Source organism: Muntiacus reevesi, chromosome 20, assembly GCF_963930625.1.
Source record: "Muntiacus reevesi chromosome 20, mMunRee1.1, whole genome shotgun sequence".
Taxonomy (NCBI): Eukaryota; Metazoa; Chordata; class Mammalia; order Artiodactyla; family Cervidae; genus Muntiacus; species Muntiacus reevesi.
In genome coordinates this window covers 30,946,752-30,964,767 of record NC_089268.1, presented here as the reverse complement: position 1 = coordinate 30,964,767, position 18,016 = coordinate 30,946,752, and the positions used below count along the sequence as shown (strand labels likewise).

Sequence of the window (18,016 nt, the reverse complement as noted above, 5' to 3'; positions counted from 1 at the left end):
TCTCCACCCTATTCTCCACGTGGCCTACTGGTAACCACAAACCTTTCGTCCATATCATAGAAAGGGTAAAGTATACAGTTTTTTTTAGACCTTTTCCCATTCAGCATTGTTGGTAAGATTCAGTCTTATAGTATATCCCAGTTCCAATTGGAAGTAGCTTTGCTGAATCCAAAGAGGTTGCTTACCGCTGCTCCAGCTGCTGCTGTTAAAAATTCATTTAGATGCTGCTCCTATTAGCACTGAGTCTACTGGAAATAAAGCAGACCCTGTGTGAGACCTTTTGTTAGCCTGGAGACAGCTCGATCAGTCCAGCAGCAAGGATCAGGGAGTCTTTCCTAGGGGCACATTTTCTTGGGACTGGTACCAAGCAAGGTGCCCTCTTTACGGGTTCTTATTCTTCCTCCTTGTCCCAAAGGACTATACTAAGTGAAACTGAAATGTGATTCTGACTGGCTCTCTTCACCCAGTTTTTCAGTTGTGAATTCTTAAATCTAGAGTAGACAGACTTACTGTTAAAGGCAGGGATCCCAGGTCAACAGACTGGCACTCCAAGGCCTCAGCCTCTACCTTTCCATGCAGAAAAGCATAATCCATAGATATTGTGAGGCAGGATATCATGTATGTAGACATGTATTTCACCTCAGTCTAAATCCTGGCCCTGTTGCCTCCTAGCTGTGCACCTTGGATAAACACTACCCCCTCTATGCTTCAATTTTCTTATGTAAAATAAAGGCAACAGTACCCACTTTATTTTGTAGGGTTGTTAAGAGCATTAAATAAGCCGTTGTACACAAAGCACTTCATACTATGTGCTAAGCACTGCTCTCTGTGTAGTAGTATCTTATATACATAATAATATATATTAGCACATGTATTTATATCTATTGAGACTATTCAGCAAAAGCTAACCTAGCCTCATGGAAGCCCCTCTCTTCAGCTCCTGGTTATTTCTCTTGCCATGAACCACAATGTTGGGTACAAGACTAAGACCACAAAATTTTGTCGTCTTGAGGTCATATCCAAAAGCAGGAAAGATTGAAAACCTCCTGAGAAAGAGCTGTCCTCTCAGCGTATTTTTCCTCCTTAGAATGTGGTGACCTCCATGACCCTAAGGGCTTAGGCTGCTGCTTCTGAGGTGGGAAGCAAGCTCTGGGTGCTCTGATCTATACCAAGCATTGCTGCATACCCCACTGTCAGTTATAATAAGGACTTGAGAGAACAGTTTCCCAGAGAAGTGACAGGATTAGCCAATACAAAGCTGTAGGCTGTGGAAGTCCAACACTACTTTCCAAGCACCAGTAGAACGTAGTGACATGGTACTGTTTTATCATCTAGTTGAAAGTAAAATATTGACCAGAATAAGATTCTCGACCCACAGAGGAAATCAATACCATTAACCATGCCTCTCCTCCTCCAATATCTATGAACCCAATCCTACCAACACCCAGAAAACAACAACAGAGTAAACAATATCCATACTGACTTTATTTTTAAACAGAGGAGCAGGTACCCAAAGAAAGAGAAGACTAAGAACCATCATGGGGGCGTGCACTAAGTGATCTGCCTTGCCTTCTGACCTCAGAATGCCTCGTGATCCAATGGCCAGGGGGATGGAATAGCCCCTTGATGGTACACACATTGGAAAGGTAAACTCCCCCTTCCCTTGAAATAGAAGGGAGAAATGGAGACAAGTCAATGAATCCCCTGGAATATTGCCCCAGAATCCTTCCAGGGATGGGGTATGACTGACCATCAGTCCACAAATGGAAGTGGAGGGGAGGTAGGAACAATGAGTGGTGCTGAGCAGTAAATAATCCCGGATCATGTGCATCCAGGACCAGGATACACTTTTCATTAGAATGAAGGGAGCTGACAAAGCCCTCAAAAAGATAGAGGCAAAGAGCACATTGATTAGAACATTATCTCATAACAGAGATGGGGCTATTTCCCACCATTACTGTAAAATAACTGTAACTAATCAAAACACATACAGGCCTCTTTAATGGAGTTAATAAAACTACAGCAGATTGAGAATTGGGGTAGAGGTACTAATCCCAGAAGGAAAAACTGGGACAAAGGGATCCATGCTGACAGGACTTTATAGTCCAGCTGTGGGTTCTCAGAAAGAAGCCCTGGTTCAGAAATGACAGCAAATACCCATAATCACTATATGGGGCTGAGCACAGGTGTAAATATCTTGAATGGCTCTCCTAACCCAAGATTATCCATATTCTTTATCCCCTCCAGTAATGTGTAAGACCAAGAAGTATGGAACACTGGAGGTGGATATCTGGTTTTTATTTCTGGGCAATCTCGATAACTTATTACATCTCACAATTTTCATGGGAAAGGAAGGGATGGCAGAGAACACAGACATCCTGTCTTGCACTGCAGGGCATGAAAAGTGGTAAGAACATCCAGCTGTGAAGGGCAGGAAGTGGCAAGGCAATAAGATGCCTCATGCCAGGGGTGGGAGTACGGCCAGCAGCCCTTCTGGCCCAAGTTCACCTGCTCAAGGGGAGGTCTCCATGGAATGACCATGATTCCCAACATGGCCAGAAAACCCATCGATGCCACTCATGGGGCAGATGATCAGAGGAGCTGCGCTCTTCCCTCCAGAGTAACTCAGACTGAAGTAGGGCCGGACAGGCCCACAGAAGGTAGCATGAGAGAAAGTAAAGGTGTGACACCTCTCTGTCACGTTGTAGAAGGAGACCTCGCCAGCATCATAGTCCAAGAAAATCCCCACCCGTTGGAGAGGGGTCCGCAGGGGGAGGGCAGTCATTGGGGAGGTGAGAGCCCAGTATTCTTTCCCATACCACAAGGACACTGCCCAGAATCCATTCTGGGGGGCCGAGGTTACCCCGCCTTTTCTGCACACCGAGTCTTCACAGACACCTATGGTCCACTTGGCTTTATCGCCCACCTCTACCTCCCAATAGTGTCTCCCAGCGATGAAGCAGGGAGAGCCTAAGACACAGGGAAACAGATTGAACCGCTCAGGGTTGTCGGGCAGGTCCTGCTGGAGGTAACTGTACCGCACTTGCCGCAGGTTATCAGAGAGGATCAGGCTGGGGTAGGCTGTGTCTGGGTCCAGAGTCACATCCACTGCAGAGAAACACAGGGGCAGAGGAGGATTAGCCGAGTACCAAGACAGCCCACTGTGAACACCCAGCTTTTCTCCTAGCCCTGAGAAGAGAGTAAGAGCTCTCCAGCAAAGACACATTCAATTTTATACATTCAAGTTCACCCTGAAGCTGACATTCCCAAAATTACTGTGTGGATTAGCTAGTTATCTCGTTTAGCTAGGATATATTGGAAGTACTCAAATTTTTACTTCCACTTGCTTTTCCACATTTTAAACCACAATATCCATTATAAGCTGAATTTAAGGTTTTCTTATGTGTATGTCCAACCCCTTAATCCGAAAGCCTCAGAGGCCGGAAGTTTCACAGAATACAGTATTTAGATAGACAGGGTGTGGTATAGCACTCTACAACCAATATTAACATCTGCTGTGAAACACGGATATCCACATTACGTCAGATAAAGACACTAAATAGTGCCACATGCATCTTACAATCATGTGGTGGTTTCCAGTTTTAAAATCACTGACATATTCTCTCACTTGTTCTTCATATCTTGTTCAGAAGGAAGATTCCCTAACATTATCTCTCTGAACCATAGTTCAGGTAGGCTGACTGGCTCCCACAAAAGGCTCATGACAACTGGTGGAGGTGACCAACAACCTCAGAGGCACGGTTCTTGGTTCAACAATCTGTTCACAACAGCTGCCCATTTATTCCCTCATGTCATGTGTAAACCTCATACCTCCAACCAGACATTTAACTCCAAGGGTAGGGCAGTGCCTTATGCTCTTTGGTTCCCTCTACTGTACCTTGTGCAATATTAGGAAATGCAAGACCTAAGCAACATATTCAATCTTGAAAGAATTAAATATGGATCACAACCAGGGGACATTAATGAAAGAAGACCCACTGTTTGTAGAGTCTCTCTGTTCATGATGAAGAAGGAAATGTCAACTTGTTCCAGTGTTCTTGCCTGGAGAATCCCATGGATGGAAGAGCCCGGCAAGCCCCAGTCCATGGAGTCGCACAAGAGTCGGACACGACTGAGCAACTAACACACATGTTGTTTGTCCATGAAGAAGATCCCATGAAACAGAAGGTGGTCATGTGAATACAAACCTCAGATGAGTTTTGAGATCATAGATTTACCCAATCTGTGAACCTCAGGTGAAGATGATTGTCAAGGGGAGGGAGAGTTTCAACTCTAGATCTGAGACACAGAGAAGGTATGATGCAATATTTTTCCTAGACTTTCCCTAGCTCTCAGAATACGAGGCAAGCTCAATCTTTTCGGAAGGATGCTTTTTGTAAACCACACACTGCCCAAGGCTGGGCGGGCACAGCAGTGGACCAGTGTACTAGCAGTGGTAGTGAGCTAATTTTTGGAAACCATAGTTTCAACTCTATAATCCTTCCTAGCACCTGAATTCAATTTCCTCCTATTTCAAAGGTCCATGGTTTCAGATCTGAGGCATTTTAGGAAGCAAATATTATAAACACATAGAAATAACAAATTTTTGTGATTATTATCATTTTTTTTAAAATAAATGTAACCTAAAGGATTCAAACCAAGGCACTTTCCAAATCATTCACAATAGTAGTTAGGTTGATAGGGATTTTTACTCCTTTTTCCAAATGGTTTTGTCTCCTATCACCCACCTGAGTATAACTGGGCCTCTCTCAATTCTGAAAAAAACAAAAGAGAAAAGATGTTATGGAAGTTATCTGAGTATTTCTAGGAAGTACCCAACAGAAGGAGCTTTAGGAGTCATCATAAAGCCATGGTTTCCATTAGAACCCCTGCTGTCAGTCCTGCATTAATTTCTTCATATAGCGTAAGACTCCATCTTCCAGCCAAGAGCTCAAAGGGAAGAGGGGCTGGGAACTTTCAGCACAAAGATAACACAAGCTCAACACTGGAAGCATATGGGGTCAAACTGAGGCAAGATTAAGGATTCCACTCCTCAGTGGGTCAGCTGGCTCTGCAGGGAGAGACATGGTTCTAAGTCCACATCATACATAACTCTTGGTTTTCATAAGCTACCTGTTCTAGGGGATGTGTGGTTCAAGTGACACCCACTACCAACCTGGGGCAAACTACACCATTTGCAGCAAAATGCATTTACAGCAGTCAAAGCATTTTCACAGGTATGTTCTCAATGGGCTGCTTAAGTGCAGGAGAAGAGCAGGAAAAATAAAGGAGAGTCAGATCAAGGAATGTCGTGTCTGAGCTAACCACTTCTGGTATTAAGTGGAGTTTCTCCCTGTTCTGTTTGTGAGCATTCCCTAAATCTATGTTGCCAGATGTGAAAAATGTATGTATCTGAAAAGATGCCATGCAAATAAAGTTTTAACACATATAGGAAATTATAAAAATCATGGAGATTTGTAATTTATAATAAATATGAAAAGTGATTACATACATATAAGGGTTTCGATTCTATCAGGCTGCCTAGGAATTTCAGCATTTTGTACACAGCCATATGTGCTATGGCTTCCCTGGTGGTTCAGTGGTAAAGAATCCACCTACAGTGCAGGAGCAATCCCTGGGTGGGGAAGATCCCCGGAGGAGGGCATAGTAACCCACTCTTGTCCTAAGAACTCCAGGGACAGAGGAGCCTGGCGGGCAACAGTCCATCAGATCACAAAGAGTCGGATATGACTGAAGTGACTTAGCACGCACGCATATGTGTTATATGCTTATAAGTTACCAAGAGCAGAAGACGTTGTATTTGAAGAGTGCCCCTTAAATACCTAGAACACTTTATTGAATAAATATACATGAAGGCTCCATTCTAGAACACTTTAGAAATTGTAAGTAAACCTCATCCTTACAGCCTTGTGAGGTAAGAGCTATTATCTTCCTTATTTGTAAAATTTTACAATGTAAAAGTAGATACAGTGTAGAATGCTTATCAGGTGGCAGAGGTAGGCCCAGGACCCAGGCAGCCAGACTCCTGAATCCCTGTTCCTACCTAGGTTCTTGCCCTCGAGGTGTTGCCTCAACCAGCGATGTTCAATTCTTCCTCCTCCCGGTCAGTACCAGTGCCCACATGTAGCAGAAACTTGATAAATTATAACTACAAATGGAATATAGCTAGAATAGTTTCTCTTGATTTTCCTTCTCAATTAAAAATAATTTTTAAATAATCAAATTAATTCTGCATTAATTGTTGGATTGTATATTTTCCTCCTCCATTAATTGAGAAATGAGTGTATTTAGTTAAAAGACTTCAAATTGAAACAAGAGGCTATTAACTGAAAAAATTAACAAAGCCAAAAGAAAGATGTGAAATATTAGGAGAAGTCGGCCACTGAACATCACTCATTTCCCATTTTCCCACACTTTGGTGCAGATGTTTATCCTTCCAGGAAACTGCAACATCAAAAGCCCATTAAGTAGATAAATTTACCTTGGATTTTCTCCATATCTGACTGCATTTTTTCTATGGGGAGAAAAGAAGATATTCAGTTTGCATTCCATTATCTAGCTGGAAAACACTTCCTCTCAAGCAATACAGTTATTCAGAGCATAAACCCTCAGAGATCCCTCTTCTCACATTACCTGTGAACTGCTTCAGACTCTCAGTCAAGAACAGACACTTCTGAGCAAAAATGTGGATCTTCTCTTGCAGATCTGGAGGTGTGATCCAGGGTTCAGGAATCCTGATTCTTTCAGCCCTAAGTTTAAAAAAATCCATGAGTGAATCCCCCACCCCCACCCCCAACTTCTTTCAGGGTCTAGGACAAAGCCTGGGCTAAACTGGCCAGTCAGTGGATTGGTGGACAGTCTTTAATAGCAGCCAGTAGAGCCCTTTTCCTATTCTCTTCCTAGACTGTGATCCTCTGGACCAGAGTAGGGGAGTCATCTTACCTTCATATTCTCCCACAGCATTAGCTTCTGGCTTTTCAAATGGCATATGCCCTCCGAAAGATTCGCTGAATTAAACTGAATATAAGCCTGACCTTGCCAGAAAGCACTAGATTCCATGATCAAGTCCTTGACATTCATGACGGGCAATGACCCATAACCCTCAGGTTCCCAAATATGGCAAGAATGACATCTTCAGACAGACGGGTACTATCAATATCCAGTTACCCACAAATCCCCTCAAAGGGTCTGTGGCAAACACTGACTGCTAATCACACACCCAATATCCCTTCTCTCACCTTCCAAATTTTACTGCGTTCATGCCTGCCTAGTCTGAATGTGACCATGTGACTAAGCTCTGGCCAATGAGAGCTAAGAAGTATCTTGCACTAATTTGAGAAGTCTGCTTAAAAAGGAATGCAATGTGACTGGTTAGCATTCTAGGAAGTTTCTTGGGCTGGAAGAATGAGGAGTGTAGCTTATGTATGGCAGAAGAGTAAATGGAAAGAAAACTGAGAGTCTGATTGATAATCACTGGAGCCACCAAACCAGCCCTGGGCTAGCTATCTGCACATTTCTTTAATGATGGCAAAATGTTTTAGTTATGTTTAAGCCTTAAGTCAAAGATTAAGTCAAAAATTTTTCAGAGTCAAACCCAAACCTTAACGTTCACAAATGCTAGAACCTAAAGGATCTATCTCTCTGTTAGTTCAGAACTAGACTGGCATCAAAAAGTAAAAGCAGCAAGTGAGGGCAGTATTTGTTAGGGCCACTTGGCAGGGACTAGTACAAGTTCCAGCTCAATACCATCCCATCTTAGCAGCCCTCAAAAAGCTCAGCTCTATCAATAATTCTATTCACATGGCCCTTCTAGCCCATCTCCTCAAATGCTCTCACACAATCAAGCTGCACTTCCTCTGAAGGGTTTTCACCCTTCAGGGTTTTACTTAGCTTCAAAGTTCAGTTTTCCTCAAAGTCAGGCTTTACCCCAGTAGGCATTCCTACAACAAACATGATATTCCCCAAGGTCTATCCCATCTGTCCTTGCCATCCAACACTGAAAACACAATTTAATCATGGCTTCTTGCCCATTCTGGGCTTTTCCCACTTGGTCATGTTCCAACTTCCAGGTAGCTCGTCCTCACTGTCCATCTGATGATACAGTAGAGAAATAATGAAAACAAGAGCCAGAATTCAGGTAACTCATGACTCATTATATAACTCTGAGCTGGTCACACTTTTCTTAGCCTGTATTTTCCCCATTACAGAAAAGAGAGAGCCAGAAACAAAGACAGAGATGACAAAAGAGAAAGGATTCTGAAACAAAAACTATCAAATACCCTTGCACTTTGCCCTGTGAGTCTCCATCCTCTCCATAGAAGTGTCCTCATAAACTACTGGCACCCTCCCCAGTGGGCCCCCCACTTCAATCCTCACCCTCATTATTTGTCAATAACTCCTTAGTTTTACTGAGAAAAGCTGCAGTCCATCTAGTTCTTTGCACAGTAGTGACTCAGTTCGGGGACAGACAGGATATGTGTCAAATTTGGTAAGACGTCCTCAGGCTCTGGGCTCCTTCCAGAGTTTCTAAGTAGAGGGAAAGTCTACTCAGGCTTGATTTTGCACTGGGGAAAGAGAAAACTGTACCTGCTCAATGTGTCCCCGATGTCCTATAAGAGAAAGGAAAATGAAAACCATGAGAAATCATTTATAATGTCAGTTTTCTCTCATAGGTGTTTGTTAGAAACTGAACTACAGGCTGGCCCTCCTAGGAGAAGCCACGGAGACAAGCAGCACACTCTGTGTAAAACCTGGGCAGAGGAAACTGGGATACACACTATTTGCTATTCCAGAACCTTCCTGCATTCCCTTTCTGCACACTGGTCAAAGATCTCAAGATTTCAAATTTACTAACTCAAGCATCTCACTCTTGGACCACAAATGCCTACCTGCCTGCCCAGCTTGCTTTCTTTGACCTATTATTGTGTGTGTGTGTGCGCTAAGTTGCTTCAGTTGTGTCCGACTCTTTGCAACCCTATGGACTGTAGCCTGCCAGGGCCCCTGTCCGTGGAATTCTCCAGGCAAGAATACTGGAGTGGGTTGCCATTTCCTCCTCCAGGGGATCTTCCCAACCCAGGGATTGAACCCATGTCTCTTGCACAGGCAGGCAGATTCTTTACCGCTGAGCTACCAGGGAAGACCCCAATACTGCCTTAATACAGGCTAATTATTTTAAAAATATCTGTCTACTTGGGTTTCCCAGGTATTGCCCCATGATTAAATTCAAGCTTACATTGTGTATCCTTCTAAAAATAATTGATATTCACTTTCCCTTTATTGGTGGTATGTTATAGCTACTATTTTTCCTTTTGTAATTAAAAAGTATCTCAAAGTGACACTTTAGAAATTAATATTCCAGCCCTTATCAAATTCCCCCTCAGATTTAGCATCTGTAGATAATTACTGTCTAAATTACTTTCACTATGATAGCTGCCAAATGATCATTTTCTTGCCTCAAAATTGCTTGTACATTACTTAGTCGACAGTCTACTAGAAGGAAGAATTTTCTTTATTTATTATTAGTATGGATCCACTAATTCCTACTTTATTCAATGGGTTATAACTCATCACTATTCTTAATTATTTTCGGTGCTCAAAAAATCTGAGACTTGGTCGGAAAATCTGTCACTTTTTTCCTATCTCTTCTCATCCCATTCTCCCCATTATTATCTGGTTTATCATTCCAGTGTTTCCCTTGCAAACACCTGAAGATACATGTATTTTCTAATTATCTCTTCTTTCTTACACAAAAAGCATAATCTATGTTTTGCACTTTGATTTTTTTCACTTCCCAATACATTATAGAAATTCCTCTATATCAGTTATATCATAGGTACCTTCCTTTTTCTTTTTTTACAGTTGCATAACATTCCTCTGTGTGTGTGTGTGTGTGTGTGTGTGTGCATACGTTAAAATACAGTTAGACAACAGTGGCCATTTTGCCCTGTTCCTGACCTTAGTGGGAATGCTCTCATTCTCCACATTAAGATTCAGTTTACTTTTCAAATGACTTCTACCATGACCACTCTCCCCCATGGAGTCCACAACTTGCCCTCTTCTTTCTCTGCTTTTCCTTATCATCCAGTTTTGATTTCATGGTCCATGTGTTCAGAAATATTCTCACAAATACCTTAAAAAAATAAGCAAACCCATGGTTGCCACTGGGTAGAAAGGGATGAGGAGTGACTGTTTAATGGGTACGAGGTCTCCTTCTGAGATGATGAATGTGTTCTGGTGATGATTGCATAACATTAAGTTTACTAAATGTACCAAGTTGTACACTTTGAAATAGTTAAAACGGTTAATTTAAGTTATGTATATTTTATCATAATAAAAAAGCCAGAATAGGGGGAGTTCCCTGACCGGTTCAGTGGTTAGGATTTTGTGCTTGCACTGCCATGGGCCCAGGTTCAATCCCTGGTCAAGGAACTTAGATTCTACAAGTAGTGTGGCAAGGCCAAAAACAAAACAAAAAAACCCTCACATCTTGCAAAGCCCTAACCCTGGATGAACCCAACTACCAGCTTTCCCTAGGCCTGGAACCAGAACAGTCACAATCAGAAAAAGCAAAGCCAAGATGGGAAAAAGTCACACAACTGGACAGACAAATTCTGATATAAACTGACATTCACTGACCAAATAACTCGACTAAGTCTTGCAAACCAATTTGCTTCCCCATACTCTGAAACAATAATTTCAGAACTTTCCCACAATCCTCAAACTCGCTATTTTCTCCAACCCCTGGTCAATGGCAGCAGATGGTGCCACTTTCCAACTTCAAAAGAGGACAGAAGCCAAGATGTTTTTGCTACCAAACCTCACAACCTGCTGCATCTACCTGTCCCCACCCTCCTTTCTTTTTATACAACAGAGGATATTTCAAAGCTAAGTCCCACCTACATGCTTCAGTTACCCTTCCTTCTGCCTTTTCAGAAACAGCACATCAGAGATGAGTTCATCCTTAAGAGCTTCAGTAAATTTTTTTCACCTGAATCTTTACAACAGACGCTCCTCTCCACATTTTTTTAAAAGATATGTTTAACTGGTTTCTTTAAGCATCCTCTCCCATAAAGCTCCACAATTCTACCTCATCTCCAAGTATTTTCTTTGTATCTCTTTCACAGCCTTATTTATTGAAATAGTCATTTACTCTCGCAATTTCCATTCACTCTGTCACTACAACTTCTCCTCACGTGGCTCCTGCCCGGATTGCTCCACTCGGGCAGCTGTACACAAAGTTTATCAAGGATGCTCATATTTTTAAACCAAATGGATCTCAGCCTTCATATTATTTCACCTCAACTGCATTTAGACTCTGTTGTCCACTCCCTCCTTCCAGAAACATTCTTCCTCCCTGATCACATATTGCCTCTCTGGTAAACTGTTCCCCCTGCAAGCTCTTCCTTCTCTCTCTGGCAATTAAATATTGGTGTTCATTAAGGCTCAAGATTAAGCCTTCTCTTTTTAATCTGAAGTAGGAGTTGGTGAACTTTTTCTAAGAAAAAGGTCATACAATCTCTGGCACAACAGATAATACAAAATAAATAAATGGGCGTGGCTATGTTCCAATAAAAATGCATGGACATGAAGCTTGAATTTTATGCAATTTCACATATCACAAAATAACAAACCTTCTTCTGATTTTTCTTCCCCAACTATTCAAAACTAAAAAGCACAATGAGCTCGCAGGACACACAAATCCAGGTGGTGGGCCATAGTTTCTTGACCCTAAACCCATCAGCCCTTTTTTAATGGCAACACTGATGATACTTGTTTGTTCACTTCTTTATCATATGATCTCGACATCAGAATTTAAATTTCAGGAGAGCTTATTTATCCACTTAATTCTAGTGCTTGACGCAGAACAGAAAATTCATATGCATCGAACGAACAAACAACAGACAAATAATCAGCTCATTTCCTGTGGTCTTGCTGGGCTGGGTCTACTGCAGCTTTATCACCTGTACAACCAAGATTAAACCCTAAGACTGCTTGGGCTGACCACTTCCTGTGGTATTTGTTATTTTGTGATTGTCGTAGTGTGCACATACATGTTACAATTATAGGATACTGGGGTGAGGAAAATCTTTAAATGACATGTGGGCCAAATTCCTCATTACATGAGTAACTGAGGCCCAGAGAGGTCAAGAGCCTCGCCTGTGATCAGACCACTTCTCAGTGTAAGACAGGCTTGAGCAGGACAGGTCTTCCTTTTGAGCTTTCCACGACACAGTGCAACTGACTGACCCAAGTTGTGCCAACCAGGGCCTCTATTGTACATTTCCCTTCCAACATGCCCTTGCTACAATCAGAGTTTCAACAAGGGAGTAGGGGGCCCTGGATACTGCTTGGCAAAGCAGGAGCTGTCTTGGCAGGGGGCTTTCAGTCTTACCTGCAGGAGCTCCCTGGTGGGTTGCTGCTGTTTCTCTTCCAGCTGGGCGATCAGGTTGCTGAGGTGGGAGATGTTGCAAGAGAACTGAGTGATGGCACCATTGATACTGTTGTAGATGGCCAAGTCTAGTTCCTCAAGACGGGCCAAAAGGCGATACTCATGCTCCTTCAAGGAGTGATACAGCTGCTCAAACTCCCAAACAATCTTCTCCCTCTCCATCTGGGTCAGGCTCTGTGTAGACCACATGGAAGAGCAGTGAAGAGAGGAAAGGCTGCTTCTAGAGCCCTTCACATTTCTCCCCTATCTACCCCAAGACCTCATTATTTCATCCCAGTATACTAAAACAAGCATCTTGTTCACTCACTTATTTTTTTCCAGTCTTTATTGGCTGGATATACAATGGCAGAGAACTGAATTACCCCAGTGATTGATGATCAAGAGTCTTAAAAAAAAAAAGCCACAGTCTCTGCTCTCAAGGAACTCAGTCAAGTGAGAGTCAGGTTCATGTGATACATGTCATCATGGCTAGATAAGCAAAAGCAGGGTGACTGCATTCAATAGAAGTTGATACAGTTCCCAGAAGCAGTGTTCACAGAATATTGTAGGATGAACAGAAGTTTACTTTATGGTCAAAGAACAGGAGAGCTTTCCAGGCAGAAGAAATGCCATGGACCAAGGAGTGGGAAGGCAAATCATGGGGTCTGGCTGGAGCACACGAGTGCTTGTGAAGACGGCAGACAAAGAGACGAGAAGCCTGGCAGGACTTTACTACAAGTGGGAGCCATGAAAGACTGTCAGAGAAGTCACAGGATCAGATGGGTGCCCTGTGCAGGATGGTTTGGAACATACAAGCAAAACTTCTACAACAATCCTCACATAATAACCTTGATTAGTTTCCTTAAACCTTTCACATGTAATCCATTCCCTCTATCTGGCCTTCTGTCTCACTGGCTTTGCGCATAATTCTCTACTGGCACAGTTTGTTTGCCAAAGGTTATCTCTCCTTCCTTCTCCACCACTTGTCCCACTGAGGGACTCCATAAAAGCTTGTTTCTGAATAAAAGGTCAGCAAACTCCCATGTTTTACTCCCTTGGAGTAACATGTTATTGGGAAACAGATCCACTCATTTAAATATTGTCTTTAGCCGCTTTTCAACTACTCAAGGGAGCTGACTGGTTGTGATAGAGGTATGAGCCACAAAGTCAAAAATATTTACTCTCCAGTCCTTTACAGAAAGGTAAGGGACTATTTTTTCCAGAACCACCACCCTCTCCCCCAAATATCCGTACCACAAAGGCCTTGGGAAACTAGGAGAAGGGAACAAAGAGAAAAGTTCAGAATAGAATCACTGCCAAGAAAAAGAACATTCCAGCAAGAAGCAACAGTTGAGTTTATAGAAAGCCACTGTCAGCATCTGTCTGCAGAATGATACAAAAGGCTGCTAACCAATGCCCAAGAATTTCACCTGGATCAACCCTGTTATGCACAAAGTTCGCAGATTAAACTTTTGCTAGGTCAGATCTCCAAGGGTTTTAAAGTCGACTATTGCGTTCTTTTCCCCCCAAATGTGGGAATCCCTTGGTTCTCCAGGTGAATTCCCAACTGCCCTGTAAGGTTGTTCCACACACACCTAGAAGTTCTGGGTGATCTGACTGCATGAGGTTAAGGGAAGTTTACAAGTCTTACAATATGAGTGACCAGCAGAACTGATATTATCTGTGAATTCCCAGGAACCTCACCAAGAGTTCAGCTCGTGCCTGCTCTCCCTGTGCCCGTCGCCTCTTCTTTAAGTCTTTCACTCTTTTTAAGTGGTCCAGCTGGTTCTGGATTTGCTCCTGAAAAAGCAAAAACAGGTATACAGTTCAAGATAAGGCAGGCCTCAGCAGTGTGACTCTTCTGCTTATCACCTGTGCAACCCACATTCGTGATACCAAGTTCTTGGTGAGAACCTGTCCTTGGATCACACTGCCATGACCGTGGCACTCCTCTCCTTTGGTAGTTTGTATCTTAAATGGTGGGTCACCTACCTGCCTTTGGAAGGATACCGCATGGCTTAGTGGAAAGGTGAATGGACTAGAAGGCTTTAGTTGTCGAGTTTTCAGGGACGTGTATGGAGAAAAGGACTTAACTTTTATTTCCCCCTGGTATGACATGAGCCAACACCACCTTCTCAACCTACTAGAGTGTTATCACCAGTGTGAGTAAAATGATATTTTTGAAAGCACCATAAATGTTCAGTGAATAATTTTGCACGAATGTACTCACATTTACACATGTACATAATTGTGTGCATGTTCTTGCAGTCCTCAAACACAGATTACGTGCACGCCTTGAATGTTGCCTTACAACTGTTTTACATTTAATACTTTATTTCCATGTTATTGTTGAGCTGTGCCAATCTGTTGGTTCACAAGGGGATCCACAGAGCATTTTATTTCACTCAGTCTTCATAAGTCTTATCTCCTATGAGTCTCACAGTGGTTAAATGACTTAGGCAGTAAGGAACTTGTTCTTTTCCGGTAGGTTCTAGAAGAGGACGGAGCACAGGGAAGTGTTGGGGGAAAGGAGAGGTGATGGGCACCTATTTGATGTGAATACAGCCTGGCAACGTCCGACTGTGTTTTGTCTGAGATCATCTAGGAGCCAAAAGGAATGCGAGCGTCTCTGAAGCTTGTCGCTGCGTACGTGGTTTTACAAATATCTTATATACGGTCAAGAGGGGTCCCCATGGGCCGTCATGTATCATGTGCCCGTGAGAGGGTAAACACAGAGGCACATAAGGCAATGAGGGTGGGGAGACTTCTGGCTTCCTCACCAGCTACAGGTTTTCCTCCCAAATCTGAGTGTCGAGGCTCTGGAGCGGACAGAGGAAATGACGGCTGTGAACCACACGTCCGGCTCAGCCATTTTCTAGGCGGAAAAAAGGAAGCCCCTTTGGCTCTCTCCTCCCTTTGTCCGACTGGCGCTCCGGCCCCTCCCCGGCCCGCGCGCCCGGCCCTCACCTTGAAGCCCTCCACCGCCTCCTCGAGCGGCAGCACGCTGTGGCCGCGGTGCTCGCGGGAGCGGTCGCACACCACGCAGATGGGCATCTGGTCCTCCTCGCAGTACAGCTTCAGGGGCTCGCGGTGTTTCTCGCACACGCCCATCTCGCCTCCGGGCCCCGACGGCCGCTCGGTGCGCAACTGCTTCACCAGCTGGGTCACGTTGGCCAGGTGCCGGTTGGGCCGCATGTGCCGCTGCGGGAAGGTCTCCCGGCACTGCGGACACGACACATTGGTCTCCGCCGCGCCCCAGCAGCGGGCGAGGCAGGCGCAACAGATGTTGTGGCCGCAGTCGAGCATCATGGGCTCCACAAAGTACTGCAGGCACACGGGGCAAGTGGTCTCCTGCTGTAAGCACTCGGCCACGCTCCCGGAGGCCATGGCGCGGGCCCGCGGGGGCGAACGGGCATGGGCCCCGGTGCCCAGCCCAGCGCGGAGCCCAACTCGACTGCGCTCCCTCCCGTCCGCTCTTTCTGGGCGGTGCGGAAAGGCCAGCCGGGCTGACTGAGGGCGACGCCTCCCGGGCCGATCCCAGACGCGCCCGCGCGCTGGAACCGCGGGGTGGCCGGGCCGCTCCCTGAGCCGCTGCGCCTGGCGGAAGGAGTACGGGGATACCGCGGGCCCACCGAGCCCAGCGGCTATGCGAACGGACAGCAGGATCGCCGCCGAGCGGACTCCCGGAGCCGGGCGCTCAGAACACGCAGGACAACGTGGCCGCGTCCGAGCGGATCCCGGCGGCCGCGCAGACCCCACCCCTGCGCGAGCGGAAGGGGCGGCTCGGGGGCGGGGCTTGGGCCGGACCTCCTGCGTGAGGCTGGAAATCCCGGCCTCAGGCCTGGACGGTTTGTTTCGCTGGGAACCCGGGAGGCCTCGCCGCCAGGGCGGGGGCGGAACGCGCGGCCGGAAGCTCCTTGGTACGGGTCCTAGAGGCAGGCAGTGTCCGCGGGTGCGGCTGGGCCAGGGTAACCCCTGCCTGCACGCTCCGGGCGACCCCGCCGAGCCTTGGGCCTTGGGCCTGGATCCCGGGTCTTTTGTTGGGTTTCCTCTCTGGTGCCCAGGCTTCTGCCGTGGCGAGAGAAAGCTAGCTTTGTGTTGGTGTGGGAAGAAGAAACATCTGGCTTCCCCGGTAGGCCAGAGGGCTGAGGGTAGCCGACTGAGCCCCACCCAGTCTGCGAGGAACTTTATCAAACAACCCCATTGACAGGCGCTCGCAGTTCTGTTTCGTAAAAGAAAGGCTTAATTATTAGATGAAAACATTTCTGTGACAGAAACAGGCAAGCCCAGTTCTGCTACTTCCTACTGTGCCTAAGCAAAGTGGTCTACCATTCTGAGCTTCAGTTTCCTCTCTGGTGAAATGGGAGTAATTATACCCCAGCGAAGAGGAAGACTTCCGTACAACTTTGGCTTTTTTAACCCTAAGGAGGTTTACCATTAAAATAATAAAATACCAACTGCCTAGATCTGTACTGAATAGAACTTAAACATGCTTGCTCATTAATAAAATACCTACTGCATAGAGCTGTATTGAGTAGAACCTAAACAGGCTTGCTCCTTCCAAAAGTATAGGGGGAATGATAATCCTGTGGGTAACACAGGCTGTTTTCATTATCCAACAAACTTAGAAAATTTTCGCGTTGTTCGCCCATCCCTACTTTGATGTTTCCTGTTTTCCTTTGCTATTTTCTCGATATTGTCCGTCATCCTCTAAATTTAACTGAATCTGGACAGCCTTGCCTGTGTTTATTTTAATTTCCATTATTATATTTTGAACTAAGTGATTTCAACAAATTCAGTTTACAAATCTTTTTTAAATGAGTTAGTAACTGGTTGAATGTGACCTATTTCACCAGTTTCCCTGTTTATACTTCTTTTTCTCTAACCTATTTACTCAATGCTTCAAAGAAACTGAGATCAGATACCTCAGTAACTCTGTGAGGACAGAGACGTCTCTCCAGACCTCCTGGATTGCTGTTATGCCCTGTATATAATTATAATGAGAGGATTTCAATATTTATTGGATTATTAGACTAAAAATTAACTTAATGATTCCAGGGTCACATTCTATGCATACTTCTTACCGTTATCACAGTTGTTCAGTTGCTAAGTCATGGACTTAGTTCAATGCCATGGACTTCAGCACACCTGGTTTCCCTTTCCTTCAGTATCTCCTGGAGTTTGCTCAAATTCATGTCCATTGAGTCGGTGATGCCATTCAATCATCTCATCCTCTGTTGCCCCCTTCACTTGCCCTCAGTCTTGCCCAGCATCAGGTCTCTTCCAGTGAGTCAGCTCTTCGCATCAAATGGCCGAAGTATTGGAGCTTCAGCTTCACCATCAGTCTTTCCAATGAATATTCAGGATTGATTTCCTTTAGGATTGACTGGTTTGATCTCCTTGCTGTCCAAGGGACTCTCAAGAGTCTTCCCCAGCACCACAATTCAAAAGCATCAGTTCTTCTTCCTGTAGTTCAGTTGCTCAGTCGTGTGCGACTCTTTGCGACTCCATGGACTGCAGCACACCAGGCCTCCCTGTTCATCACCAACTCCAGGAGTTTACTCAAAC

General features: G+C 44.7%; 1 protein-coding gene across 1 annotated transcript; it reads right to left on the bottom strand.

Annotated features, from left to right (window-relative positions):
• Positions 1-1,463: 1,463 nt before the first annotated feature.
• TRIM27 (tripartite motif containing 27) lies at positions 1,464-16,220 on the bottom strand. The gene is made up of 8 exons (XM_065912006.1): positions 15,416-16,220; positions 14,153-14,248; positions 12,413-12,643; positions 8,608-8,630; positions 6,655-6,770; positions 6,503-6,535; positions 4,749-4,775; positions 1,464-3,108 (listed from the first exon to the last, which is right to left on the bottom strand). The coding sequence occupies exons 1-8, from the start codon at positions 15,833-15,835 to the stop codon at positions 2,513-2,515; spliced, it is 1,542 nt and encodes a 513-aa protein (XP_065768078.1). The 5' UTR covers positions 15,836-16,220; the 3' UTR covers positions 1,464-2,512.
• Between the last annotated feature and the right edge of the window lie 1,796 nt (positions 16,221-18,016).

Excerpts from the sequence above, each read along its gene's own strand:
- TRIM27 (XM_065912006.1), bottom strand. The coding sequence starts at position 15,835 with ATGGCCTCCGGGAGCGTGGCCGAGTGCTTACAGCAGGAGACCACTTGC. Across the intron at positions 6,771-8,607 it reads ATCGGGGACACATTGAGCAG|GGCTGAAAGAATCAGGATTC; the intron begins GTACAGTTTTCT and ends TTTTAAACTTAG. Across the intron at positions 6,536-6,654 it reads GAGTCTGAAGCAGTTCACAG|AAAAAATGCAGTCAGATATG; the intron begins GTAATGTGAGAA and ends TTCTCCCCATAG.